Source organism: Bacillus rossius, chromosome 10, assembly GCF_032445375.1.
Source record: "Bacillus rossius redtenbacheri isolate Brsri chromosome 10, Brsri_v3, whole genome shotgun sequence".
NCBI lineage: Eukaryota > Metazoa > Arthropoda > Insecta > Phasmatodea > Bacillidae > Bacillus > Bacillus rossius.
In genome coordinates this window covers 57,380,016-57,394,868 of record NC_086337.1, presented here as the reverse complement: position 1 = coordinate 57,394,868, position 14,853 = coordinate 57,380,016, and the positions used below count along the sequence as shown (strand labels likewise).

Below are 14,853 nucleotides of genomic sequence, written 5' to 3'. Positions count from 1 at the left end.
CGTCTCGAATGGGTGGCCTGTGATTCGACACTTCTATGAGTGAGGGTATCTAATTGGCCATCAGTCCTCCAGATTAAAAGCGAACCAATGGCAGAAGCAGCTCTAAGATATAATTATTTGAATTTTAGCATAACACGAAATGAATCCGCGAATTTTTCAGGTCTCTAATTGTAGGAAATGCGATACGCGCAGATCAGGTTTTCAATAATTACGGCCGGTAACGTTTAAAGTCTGTATAGATATTTTTTTTTCTTCTGAATTGTGGGGGTTTGTAAAGCTGTTCCTAGAGCTACGGGGAGGGGAGGGGAGGGGAGGTGACAGACCACACTGTCTGCCCCCCGGGCCACCGAGAGAGTGGAGGGGGGAGGGGGTTGTGCAAGTCGGCAAAGAGTCCACGGATCCCTTGTTGGGCAACCAGGCGGCTCTCGCAACACCGCGGTTATGTCACCTCCCCCCTCCTGCCCCGCTCAGCGGCGCGCGGGTCCGGCTCCCGAGGCGCAGTTACACTAGCCGCGGCGACCGACTCGCCAGAGCCGTCCGAGGTAAGCGCCTCGCCTCTTGTCTGACGTCCAGGATGGACTCCACGATCCGGTACGTACTCGGGCAAATGCCACCGGACCTGTGACGCCTGTCAAACTGGTTTGCGTGAGATTCGATACTTCTTTTTTGTTGACGTGATGACTAGAGACCTGCAAAATTCGCGGTTTTGATGGCCTTCAGGATAGACTGCACGTACCCCTGTACACTCGGGAAAATAGCGCAAGTTCATTTGGCTGCCGACTTGTAAGTCGTCTCAGCTGGTTTGTCGGTGATTCGATCCTTCTTTGGTTGAGGGTTTATAACTGGTTGAGATTCGTCCAGATGAACAGCAAGCCAATAGCAAAATTATCTAAGAGGTATATGTGTTTCAATTCTAGCCTATCACCGAATGAATCCGCGAATTTTGCAGATCTCTAGCACCGAACTTGTGACACCTGTCAAACTGGAATGCATGAGATTCGATACTTCTTTTTTTTGACGTGATAACGTCTTATAAATCGATGAACGCTGGCTGCACGCACGAAAAATTGTCACGTTCCGCCCGATCCGAGCGTGCTAGAACCGGCCAACCACCGTGCAAGAAAATCTTCTATAATATCAAACAGGTTAAGGCGGACTTTTTAACTAATTGTTCGTGATTATATTTAAACAAATTATTTTAAATTAAATTTGCAAAAACTGTAAATAATATTTGAAAATTAAAAAAGTATGCAATTTTTCATGAATGGTTTCTTTTGACGTAATCACGTAAAATTATCGTCCGTAAACAGACAAGGCCCCCCCCCCCCCCCCCCCCCCCCCGTTTTTTTTTTACCGTTTATTCATTGGCTCAGAGTCTGTTCAGGCCGGGTGTAAATATTGAATTTGAATTTCCCGCCCGCAGCGTTGGAATCGTGACGCTGCTGCTCCCACGCCATCTTGTGACTAGTTCGTTCTCGTTTGTTTTCGCTTCGGTAGGTCGGCCGTGCGCGACAGTAGAAGTTTGTGATTATTAGTAATTATACAGTCCATTATGTCGATTGAGCCCAGACAGAGTCCGTCAGGTAAACTTTGGTCCTCGAACGAACAAGTATCGGATCAGTCGAGACGACTCACGAGTCAGCAGCCAATGAACTGGCGCGTTGTTTGCCTGAGGAAACACCGGGCTGTGCAGTCCATCCTGAAGGTCATGGAAACCGTGAATTTTTCCCAGTCTTTGAATTTCCTGTCCTCATTGACTCTGGTCGGCTTGTCTCTCGCCGGTGGGAATAAACTGTCCGTGATCCGCTCGAAAACAACATCGAAATGTAAACTAAATATTTCCTCCAACCGTAATAGAAAGAAGAAGTAGGTACTAGTTGATTTCTAGAGACCGGAAAAAATTCGCGGGTTCAATGACCTCCAGGATAGACTCCAACATCCTCTACACACTCGGGAAAATGCCAACAGTTCATTGGCTGCTGACTTGTGAGTCGTCTCGACTGGGTGGCCTGTGATTCGACACTTCTATGAGTGAGTGAATTGGTAGAGACAGGAAAAATTCGTGGATTCATTTCACGACAGCCTAAAATAATTCATATAGTTATACCTCAGTGCTGCCTCTGCTATTGGCTCGAAACTCGCCTGGATAACTCTGGGCCAGTGAGAAACTCTCAACCGAAGCTGTGTCGAATCACAGGCCGCTACGTTGGGACACCTACACAAGACAGCAGCCAATCAGAGGGTGACATTTGACCAAGTGTACGTAGAACTATAAAGTTCATCCTAGAGGTCATTGAACCCGCGAATTTTTCCGGTCCCTAGTCATCATCTCCACCAGTAAGGGCTCCTAGTGAAACTATTACCAAAGTTGAAAAGGGTGGAAAGGGACGAATAATTTTGCCGGGCTTTCTCGTCATTATTAGAGACCCGAAAAATTCGAGAGTTCATTTCGTGTTATGCTAAAATTCAAATAATTATACCTTAGTGCTGCTTCTGTCATTGGTTCACTGTTAATCTGGAGGACTGAGGGCCAATTAGAGACCCTCACTCATAGAAGTGTCGAATCACAGGCCACCCAGTCGAGACGACTCACAAGTCAGCAGCCAATGAACAGGTGGCATTTGCCCGAGTGTGTAGAGGATATTGGTATCTATCCTGGAGGTCATTGAACTCGCGAATTTTCCAGGTCTCTAGTCATTATTAAAGGCGTATAAATTTTTCAACCCCCACGATTCAAAAAAAATGTAATAATAATACAGATTTAGCTGCAGGTTCGTCAAGACAAAATTAGTTGAAACTCTCTGTACGACTTATGGTTAGAAGCACCATTTTTCTCTCGAAATAACATGAACGCCTAATGGTAGGGACCGGAAAAATTCGCGGGTTCAATGACCTGTAGGATGAACTCCATAGTTCTACGTACACTCGGTCAAATGTCACCCACTCATTTGCTGCTGTCTTGTGAGACGTCCCAACGTAGCAGCCTGTGATTCGATAAAGCTTTGGTTGGTTGTTTCTCATTGGCCCAGAGTAATCCAGGTGAGTTTTGAGCCAATAGCAGAGGCAACACTGAGATATAACTATTTGTGTTTTAGCCTATCGCGAAATGAATTCGCGAATTTTTCCGGTCTCTACCAATAACTCAAGCGGAAGAATGATTAAACGTGGTGAAATATATCACGGGATGATATGGTCTCTACAAATATCAGTTATACTTACTTGGCGTAGTAGTAAAAAAAACACTTAATTAATAGACACACAATTAATAGAAATGAAAAAAATTAACTAGAGTGACAATATAACTACGGTTGGTAAAGTATAAATTATATATTACTAAAAAATTAATAAATAGTCTCTATTAAATATTAATATAAACACGTGTATAAAATTAATTATTTAATTTTGTAAAATAATCTATATAAATTTTAATTAATAATGAAAACAAAAAATGCTGAATGTTTATTATAGTTTATTAATTTTAATTACTTATTAAATAATGTAATAATTTTAATGCAAATAAATTATATATACTAAAACATAACCTCACAAACACTCCCATGAAAACTACTAAACACACCACAGACACTACTTGCCAGCGACAATGGAAGATTACAAGTAACATGACAACGTTGTACATACGGGAACAAAACCTCTCTTGTATGAATACATTTGCAAAAGTTCATAAACACAGTTTATATCGACTTGATGTAGGCTTTTGGACATACGCCATTGCTAAGCACATGTATGTCTGTAGAAGAAAACTACAAAAACAATATTTTTGTGCTGTCATCATTTGTGGGTTTTTTTTTTTTCGTTCTCTTCTGTTTTTTGGAAAACTATTGTGTTTGTTTTCATCTTTTCGTTTTGCTGTGTTTTTGTCTCGTTTCAACTGTTGTGCTGAATTTTTTGGGTTCGGTATTTTTGTGCTGCTTTCATTTGTGGGTTTTTTTCGTTCTGTTAGTCCATTTTTCTTTGTTTTTTTCTTTGTTTGTTGAACATATTCCTGTTGTGGAGTATTGCGTGGTGTTTATATCCGGACAACAGCAATTTTTTGCTTCATTTGTGATTTTGTCATTTGTGTTTTTTTTGTAGTTTTCTTCTACAGACATACATGTGCTTAGTAATGGCGTATGTCCAAAAGCCTACATCTAGTCATGCACTCCCATTGCACAAATCTTTCAAAGATAACAACAGTTTATATCACTAATATTCACAATAAATAAATATATTTAATTATATGTATTAGTATTCAATATCAATCAATCACTAAGGTTCTTACAAGATCTAAAAACACATATAATTTTTTATTTGTATGTAACTTTTTTTCCGGTCCCTAGGTATAGGCCCTAAAAGACTGCCAAGTGTGATTGTAAGAATCCTCCTGTTCGCAGTCATACCTGTTTGTTAAGCTCGTGACTCGCTGAATCACGGACCTAACGACCATCCTCGTTGCACAACGGGGAGGAAGGAAAACTGCGGATAATGCTACGATTGCATCCACACTGCAAGGTGGCCCGCGGATGTTATCCCACATTCACTCACTCCGGTATTTCACCTTCGCTTCCAGGAGAACGGATCTTCCTCTGCAGTGATGTAATTACCACAGGTCGGGCGGGATCCGCTTCCTCCTCATGGCGCACGGTGCTGCATGAAAGTTGTTCCGTTTCCTTTCTCTCTCTATCTCTCTCTCTTTCGACCAGGCGCATATCTTCCAGTTACGTTTTATTTCCGTGAAATCTTTTACGTCTACAGGAAAGTTTAGCATATTTCATAGGTAGAGACCGGAAAAATTCGCGAATTCATTTCGCGATAGACAAAAATACAAATAGTTATACCTCAGTTCTGCCTCTGCTATTGGCTCACAACTCACCTGGATGACTCTGGACCAATGAGAAACACCCGACCAAAGCTTTATCGAATCACAGGCTGCTACGCTGGGACGTCTCACAAGACAGCAGCCAATGCGTGGATGGCATTTGACCGAGTGTACGTAGAACTATGGAGTTCATCCTGGAGGTCATTGAGCCCGCGAATTTTTCCGGTCCCTATTCATAGGGGAGCGTGCAGGTTTCCGATTTTGTCACACTTTCCGATTTTTCACACTGCTGTTCTAAAACAACAAACTCAACTATTTTAGGCAAGTATTCACATAAATACATTACCCGTTAGTGGGTGGGCAATTCCTCTTGACTAAGTAAGCGCAATCCAGGCTGTGCCATTCTCATTTGCTTAACGTATGGTTTTGTGGTGAATAACGATAAAACCGAAATAATGAAACTGAGGTGAACACACCACCAGACACCGAAACGCTGAGAAAAAAACACAAAATGCAACAAAATTCATTTCTGTGACCTCATTTTGTCTGTTAGAAAATATAATTGTTTCATACATCTTTAGTTTAGGGTATTGTTAAAAACTATAATCCGTGACAAACAGTCCAAAACTTTAATGGCGTTAGTCCAAGAAATTGCATTAAATGGGTAATGAGTACCTTGAGAACTGATAAACTAGGGACAAGTTACATTGCGCAGACATCAACTCGCATATAAATGGGTTTGTCGCTTAACATTTTTTGACGTGATAACGTCTTATAAATCGATGAACACCGGCTGTACGCACGAAAAAGATTGACCCATTGTCACGTTCCGCCTAAGCCGAGCGTGCAAGAACCGGCCAACCACCGTGTGAGAAAATCTTCTATAATATCAAACAGGTTAAGGCGGGCTTTTTAAAAGCCGCAAATTAAAAAAATTGGTTTATTTGTCCAATTTCGTCATTTCAAATTAACAATTTATTGACATTGATTTGATTTCAGTTTATTTCTATAACTATTTGTTCACAATTATATTTAAACAGATTATTTAAATTAAATTTGCAAAAACTATAAATAATATTTGAAAATTAAAAAAGTATGCAATTTTTCATCAATGTTTTCTTATGACGTTATCACGTAAAATAATCGTCCGTGAACCGAATATACAGACAACACCCTTTTTTAAATCTAATTCAACATAAATATTTGGTATGTTCGATACTCATAAAATATTTGCGATGGCGAACTATTTTTTTATTATTTTTTCATTCCCTTTTATTTGTTTGCAGTCAGTATAGCTGCGGCTACAGTCTGCCGAGAACTTGTGTGTGTTCCTCTCCTGGGCATGAGTGATGTTCCGAGCTGAGAGCCTCGCACTTCGTTCGTCTGTTCTGACGTGAGTGTACACTCGAGAGTTGGCGAGCGAACATGGCATTCGACCAACAAGGGCGTAACTCCTAGGAGTGCAGTGAACGAAAAAGGAATCTTTCCGAAATCGCGAGCTGTTTGTTGACAGAGCGTTCACGCCTAAATTTCTGCTCATCGTTTACGTATTTTTTTTTTGTTAGTTAAAACAATTTTATACTTAAATTTTTATTATACTAGTTCTCATTTATGTTATAATTCGTATTATGATATTTAATTATTTTATATAAGTAATTTGTTTATTTATAATTCAATTTAAGTACAGTAGCAAGTTTTTTTTAGAAATTATGCTCTTTTTAGTTTTATTGTGATTTTTTGTTTTGTTTTTTAAATGTTATTTGGTTCATTTTATAATTTTTTAATCTAGAATTATTCCAACGTTATATAAATATGTTTATGTTAGAAACCTTTCGAGATATTAGCCGAAATGTCTGTCAGCTGGTATGTGTTTCTTTCGTATAATCAGTTACCTTCCTTGTCAGTTGTAACTGAAGTGCTCCAGAGGAAACAAGCTCGGCTGGGGTGGCACGCCTGTTCCAGGGCGCCATGCTGAAGAGGTTGGCACTCCTGCTCGTCCTGGCGCTGGGGGTGGTGTGCCTGGTTCTGCCCGAGAGCCAATCACCACGCAGCTCCTCCGGCCGGCAGGCGAGTAGCCATCCATGCCGACCCTGGCAGGATCTTGTGAAGCCTGATTAACGTAACAAAATTGTGTGTTCATTTGCATTCATTGGCGCGAATCACACGTAGTTTCGTTAGAATTCGTTACCGGAGCAACTACGTCGACTATCAATTCATTTGATCAGCAGGTCGAGATGTTAAACTAGGTAATCAAACGGCTCCGATAAAAGCGAAAAATACTTGGGGAAAAAAAAATACTTGACCCCGGCTTTGGATCTGATATTCGAAAAGGAATTTTTTTATTATTTAAAATACCGCCCATCTTGTTAAAAAAAAAATTCACCAAACAGTTAATACCATAACGTTTCTTTTTTGACTTTGTGAACCAAGGGCGTCGCCGGCCGATGGCCATCCAATGGCCTAGGGGTGGAGGGGGGAAAGTTGTGGGAAAAGTAAGTATTTTTTTTCATTTGGCTACATTTTTTTTAATCTCTTGGCTCTAGGGGGGGGGAGGGGCAACTGCTTCCCCTAACCCTCCCTCCCCCCCCCCCCCTTCCTGGCGACGCCCTTGTTGTGAACTTTGGTTCGCGTGATCCGCCGTGGTTACACATTTCCGTTCCATTCACGAAATTACTCCTCAACAAATGCTGTATACCGAGAGCTAAGATGTTACACAAGCAAAAAATACCGTGTGTCGATGGTGGAGACGACTGGGGGAAGAGTGTGTCTGCGAAGAGTTTGTTCGAACCTCAGTCTCACTTCAGCAGATCCTGACCAGGGGGAGGGAGGTATAGGTGTGTGTTTTCCGAAATAAAACATTGATGCTGTTTTTCCCTAGTTTCCGCGTTTAACTAGGTGAGTGTAAAAAAATGAACCTTCTTGCTTATTATATATATATATATATATATATATATATACATATATATATATATATATATATATATATACAGGATATAAAGATGAATTATTAGTAGGGACCGGAAAAATTCGCGGGTTCAATGACCTGTAAGATGAACTCCATAGTTCTACGTACACTCGGTCAAATGTCACCCACTCATTGGCTGCTGTCTTGTGAGACGTCCCAACGTAGCAGCCTGTGATTCGATAAAGCTTTGGTTGGGTGTTTCTCATTGGCACCAGAGTCGTCCAGGTGAGTTGTGAAGCCAATAGCAGAGGCAGCACCGAGGTATAACTATTTGTGTTTTAGCCTATCGCGAAATGAATTCGCGAATTTTTCCCGGTCTCCAGGTGACGGTGATGTGTCGGCGGACACTGCAGAGAGTGAGCAGTGGTGTGTGTGTGTGTGTGTATCCAGACAGAAGCAGAGGCAGGCGCGGGAAGACTGCGGCGCCAGGCGGTCCCTGCCTCCAGGAGACTCGGAGTCCTCCAGGCGCTGTGGCAGCTGCTCTTCGGGGTGAGTGTCCCTGGAGCAGTCCCTGGAGCAGTCCCTGGAGTCCCACGTGCTCCCTGCGGTGCAGCGGCAACCCCCCGCACAGAGAAAAGGGTTTGTTTGAATCAAACAATAATTTGTTCATACATGGCGAAAAAAATATTTGCTTGCTGTAACAAAACATTTTGTTAGCTTAGCCAAACTTGGTAAGTAACAAAAATGATTTGTTACACCCAACCAAATATACAGTTGAGTTGAGAAAAAAAAACATTTGGTTGGGTCAACAGAATCTTTCCTACTGCAAAATATTTGTTTGAATTAACAAATTATATTTTTTTCGCCACATACGAACAAATATTTTGTTGAGGCAAACAATCCTTTCTCTCGGTGGCGGGACTCCTGAAACTTGGGGAGTTACGGGCGCTGAGACGTCTCGTCTGCTCCCATCAGCGACCACGTGTGTGTGAGAGAGAGAGAGAGAGAGAGAGAGAAAAAAAGTGGAAGAACAGGGTTGAGAAGGCTGCAAGTAGAAGAGGGGCTGGAAGTTTTATCACACTTCCGCCGTCTTTATTCCAACTCTCTCTTGCAGCTTCCCGCAAAGAGATGTTTCAGGGTCAGAAGTTGCGAGCGAGGGGCCTAAATGTTTGATAGAACTCAGTATGAGATCCATCCCTGGTCTCGTAGGGGCCCCGCTGCGGTGTGCAGAACAACCGGTGATTTAAAATCGATTCCCGTTTTTTTTCCCGGTACTATCGGGACTCGACATCGAAAGCGTAAAATTACGTTTCTATTGCGCGCTAAGGTTAGGTACTTTCATTCGCTGTTCTTCTCTGGAGAGGCGAGTGCCGCGGACAGTTGTGTGTGCCTGTGGTTGTCAAGCCAATATTATTTAAATAATGATAATTTTTTTCTTTTTTTATTTTCTGTGATTTTTACACGCGTTAAAACTGTTGTGTGTTTTTTTTTTTAAAAAAATCTTTTGTTTTCAAAGCTAAAGTTCAGCGTAGGACTGGAATAAAGTGATTTGTTCACGTTAGTAGATACCTTTTGCAATAAATATTGTAACACACACGTTTGTCTTTCAACATTTTTGTTGCTCAAACTTGTTTGGTCGTTCAAAACTATTACACCGGCTCAGTGGCTCAGAGCACACGACAGTCTGGTGCGCGCGCAGAACTGTGACCCTGTGCCGGCGGCTGTGTCGTGTTCCAGACCGCGAGGGACACAGCCCGCGCCTTCGCCAACATCACAGACCTGATCCAGACCAACCTCATACCCACCCTGCAGCTGGGGGTGAGTCCCGCCCGACCACTGCTGAGTGGTTCTGGCATCTAGCGCCAAGGCATCACACACAGTGCCTGTTTGTGTTACTCAACTTACTTTTACACCTTTATGCTACACTCAACCTCAGGGAAAAATTATCACATAATAACTTTTATTATTAACATTAACATAGTCAACTTATGAAATAATTGTAAAATAAACTAAGAGAATAGCTCACATTAAAGTTACTTAACTAAATGTGTATATAAATTTGTTTTTAGTGTATACACTAATACTTATTGTTAATAATAATAACTAAGAATACAAATATGATTTTGAAATTTTTTTTAATGTAATTACAAATATTGTTTTAATCCTAACCTGGCGTTCAATAACCACACGATATTATTGGCTCTTTGACAATAACGTAGGACATATGAAACTCACATCAGTATTTGGAGGCAGATAAATTGAAAACTTTTTGTTGTTTTCAGTGAATTATTACTAGTAGTTTTACCGTCTTCGAATATTTCTATTCCAATAAGAGACTCGCACGAAACATATGAATCAAATCTTGTGCAACGCGGGAGAAGGAGGTATGCTTGGTTTAGCAAAAATAAATAAAATTACAAGTTTTTTTTCTTTGAAATATGAGTTATTTTTGTTTAGCTTGTTCTTTGATAGTGCTTGTTATATCCTGTATGTTAAAATATGTGTTCATCACATTGCTTAGCAGCTTACAGATAGGCAAAAATCGTTCAGTTTTACTCAAGCTAAGTTTTCTATAGTGCGATCAGTATTCAGGAGATATTTCACATACAGACAACACCAATGTGGAAATATAGCTAAATATGAAAAGCAATCTATTACTATCCAATTTTAAAACCGTGATTTTAGTGAAGTGTCAATAGAATAAATAATGGAATATTATCATTATTTTAAAATTCTCAATTTTCACTTATATTTAGTGATTTAATATTCACCCTTTCAACAGTCGCTAGCTGTTTCTGATCGAAGCAGTAACATTATCCATCGGAGCAGACCGTGTAAATTGTTCTCATTCAGACAGCAGTGAAGTCAGTAATACACGGGGTAAACAATGCGGAGGTCACGGATAAAGCTCTATTCGTGGCCTTATTGTTAGTTTTCATTAAGCTTAGCTTGATTATTCTTCGACCAAAAAATTTATAAAACAAAGATGATAAACATTACTGATGCCTGATTACTGTGCCTTTCTTAATGTTATGATTTGCCACACAACTTTAAGTGTAAGCTCCAAAATCGTTAATATTTACCGTTTTTATTCCATGTTAACTTTATTTTATACAACGTATTGCTAATCCTACAATTAATATCAAACGAGTTCAATTAAATTTTATTGACATTCGATTTTTTTTTTTTTTTTTTTTGTCAGTTGAAATCACACTTGTTACGTTATTTCATTTGTATGTTTGTGTTCAATCAAATGTATCTTGTACAAATTCTTTCATTGTCAACATCATTTATATTACTTCGGGCGTGTATTTGCCAACCCACCCACATCGATGTCAATACAACTGCCTCCCTGAAATTTGTGAGCCTGCAACCAGCAAACCAGTTGTGTTGAGCGGATCACCTACTTTCAAGGGACTAATGCAGTTTTAAGAACGTCCGAAATTACTTCACCAGTTATCCTGAACTGTAACGTATTATTTAAGAGAGCATTTTGTATTTTACCCGTTGCCTTATTCAATACGTCGAATCTAAATTTTATTATTTGAGTAATTTATAATTCGTTTTAAAATAGCGGCACATAAAAATTACTTAGTCATGGAAAATATTATTTAACAACGAAGATACTTGAATGCAGACAGACAACAAACCTGGACAACGCAGCAAACGTTTAAACACAACGATGAATATAAACAAGTACTACGGACAAAACAACGTTTGTCAGTGCTATCGTCGTATTGTTGTCCGTAGTACTTGTTTACAGGGGCAGGCATTTTTCGCGAAAAGAATCCGAACACTTATTAGACTGCAACAAGGTACACCCCCCATCTGTGGATTCTTCCTTGTGAGTGGTGGCCGTTTAGCGAGAGAAGTCGTTGCCTTCTCTGACCGAGCTATTCAGGACGCGTTTACTTCCGCACTGAATCACTGTGATCGGTGTTGTTACAATCGATATGTACCTGGGAGAAACTCACCCAATCACGAAACACAGACGATGCTATAGTGTTTTAACTTTCATCTCGTCTCGAAATATTTTTTCGCGAAATTCTGCATGCCCATACTTGTTTATCTTCATCGTTGTGCTGGTTTGTTGTCTGCCTGGAGTTGATCTGTCTGGTGGTTGTGGGCGCACTGTGTCGGTCTGTGTTGTCCCGCACTGTGCACACTCGAGGCGGTGTGCACCCTGTCCCCTCCCCCCTGCAGGACGCACCACCCACCAGCACCAGCACCACGGAGGCACCCCTCCCCGGCGCCAGCACCACGGAGCCGCCCTACCGCCTGACGCGGCAGGAGGCGCTGGACATCATCAGGAGGAACCTGTACGGCCTGGTGCGGCTCTTCCGACGAGAGTTCCGCCTCGCCATCAACGTGAGTGCGTGAGCTGGTGAGCTCGTGAGTTAGTGAGCTCGTGTGCTCGTGAGCTAGTGTGCTAGTGAGCTCGCGAGCTAGTGTGCTGGTGTGCTAGTGAGATCGTGATTCGCCAGCCGCTGCTCCAGGCACCTCCCACCCCAACGAGCTTCACGCACAGCAGAAAACATGCAAACAATTATTTTTTTCTAATTATATGCATCAAGGATTAAATCATAGCATTTATGATTAATAAAACATTGTAAAAATGTCGTGAAAAGTTTTATTTAAAGTTTATATTTCTTTGAATTTACAATAATTATGGGTTTGGCTGATTCTTGTCACACGGTCTGTGTCCTTGCCCGCAGGACTCGCGCCTGAACGCGGCCAGGACCGACGAGGACCTGCGCAGCGCCCTGAGGCCCTACTTCACCTAGTGACGTCACTGGCAGGACACTCGCAGGACACCGGAGCAACTCACCGCCTCTTGCGCTCGCCCCAAGCACCGTGCTTCTCTTGTTCCATCTTCTCGCACGTGGTTTCAAAACATTTCATAATGCAACCACATTTTATTGTTTGTAAAAAGGTTTTTTTTTCACTAAACAATTCCATATTCATGTTTTTCTTATGATCTATAAATATAAGTTTTTCTCAGTTTTGGGAAAACCTAATTTGCATCTTTTTAATGAATGTCATGCTAAAAATAAATTATTTTAATATATAATGCTACATACGAAAGGTTGAAACAAAACTGTAGACGTTCATTAAAAATCACATAAAATAAGGACTTTTTTGAAAGGAAAAAAACTTTTTTATAAACTATTAAATATGGTTATATTATAAATGTATTAAAAATACATATGCAAAAAACATAAAACATCATAAGTAAAATAAATAAGTATTCTACCACCTTAAGGCGTGTACGTGGTGGTCTGGAAGACGCCATATGCTTTCGGCTGGCAAGCGTTCCTACTCCTGCAACATAGGCAGCCCGGACTGCGACCTCGGTTACTGCAGCCCTCTGGTGAATGTTGCCTTGCGATGGTGCTGGGCTCTGGTGGACAGAATTGTGCCTTCGTGCAGTTTTGTCAAAACGTTCGTATTTAAATGTACATAATTTTAATGCGTATTGTCATAATATATTTCACTACTCGTTGTAAAGTCTATGCGCTCATTTTCAAAGCAAGTGTCCGACTAAGTCATTGCTTCGCAATCTTTCACCATAAGAAAAAATAATATTTTGGGTGATAGAAAAATCTTCTCATCAGTTCCTGACACCTATTAACTTAACAATAAGCGTTCCTATTACAGCTCGCACGGCCATTTCTACTTATTATCTCAATAATTTATGTGATACGTGATGATATTATCTGGAGGTGTACCACAGTGAAATAATGCGGAGATAATCGTGCTAAAGCGTAGTTTTATTTGATAGTGTGTGTACTCGATCACAAAATGAGATATCATTATTGTTTATGTCGTATTTAATACACATGTATTTTCCGAACATCGATTTAAGGACACAATCCTCGTATCTATCCTAAGATAGCTAAACATTTATTGTTTATGATTTTTAACTCATTCTTGTTTTTACACGGTTTCATTTTTGTACTTGTAATGACTTTTAGAAAATAAAATAAATATATTGTTTATGAATAAATGTTTGTCTTTAAATGTATATAACATTACTTGCCTGATTTACCCCAGAGTAAATCTCTCCACACTGCATGTATCTGCGTGCTGATTCCTAACTACACCTGCAGAAGGATTGTACAGTCACTCACAAAGCCTGCTAATAGTCATAGAAAAGCACGGGTTATTACTGAAAGTCTCACTTCAATGTTCTGTAGAAGACTTTCCGGAGAGGTTTCTGAGACCCACATTCCGGCAAATCATGTGCTCTTGCTGAATTTAGCTTCTTGCCAAGTTAAAACACGTGATGTTGTGTTTTATCACTGTCAGTAGGTGTCAAACCTCTGCTTTAAGCCGAATGTTTTGTTGGGGAACGCGTTAGAATCAAGTTCTTAAAACAATAGTTACCGAAACACAACTAAACACTAGACCACAATTTAAGAGCAACATACTCAGGTATAGACATTGAATTAAATATTTAATTAGTCTGTATTTACTAACTAAATTTGTTGGTATTCCAAAAAATTATATTTCCTTATAAATTTGGTTGAACTAGATTTGGTTACGTATATGTTTTAATCATCAACAACGCTAAATACATCATCTAGCTTACAATACATTCACACGCGCGAAAATATATATTCTTACCAACACTAATACAAGAACATTCGTATAACCTTTTATCAATGACACTAAAAACATACACAATATAGTATTAAATAACAAAATGGCTGGAAAATACTTAATTGGTTCAGAAAGCACATACACATTACAATCATATCAACGAAAGTTCATGAATGTTGTGCTATAGTTCTTAATAAAATTTTGATTTAGAATTCGTGTTCAGAAAATTTTATTCAACATTTGATATGGTCCCGAAATATGTATATCAATAGTTGTGTTGTGAACCTGTTTATTTCTCACTTGGTCTTGCAAGATAACTAAACTCGGGACCGCTGAGTTTAGCAGAGCATGACGAATTTTAATCTGCTATTCTAAAATTGGACTAATTATCACAGAGAGTCTCATCGGATAGCATGCAAAACCAAATTTAAATATGTGGGTCAAATAATTTGAATATAATATCAATTCACAGATTAAGTTTCCAAAAGATGAATTCAATCAAATTAACATCATAACTCACCGTATATGT

General features: G+C 40.0%; 1 protein-coding gene across 1 annotated transcript; it reads left to right on the top strand.

Annotated features, from left to right (window-relative positions):
* The first annotated feature begins 503 nt into the window (after nt 1–503).
* Nucleotides 504–13,728, top strand: LOC134535664 (uncharacterized). The gene is made up of 6 exons (XM_063374856.1): nt 504–542; nt 6,779–6,883; nt 8,172–8,270; nt 9,459–9,539; nt 11,925–12,089; nt 12,437–13,728. The coding sequence occupies exons 2-6, from the start codon at nt 6,785–6,787 to the stop codon at nt 12,503–12,505; spliced, it is 513 nt and encodes a 170-aa protein (XP_063230926.1). The 5' UTR covers nt 504–542; nt 6,779–6,784; the 3' UTR covers nt 12,506–13,728.
* Nucleotides 13,729–14,853: the final 1,125 nt, after the last annotated feature.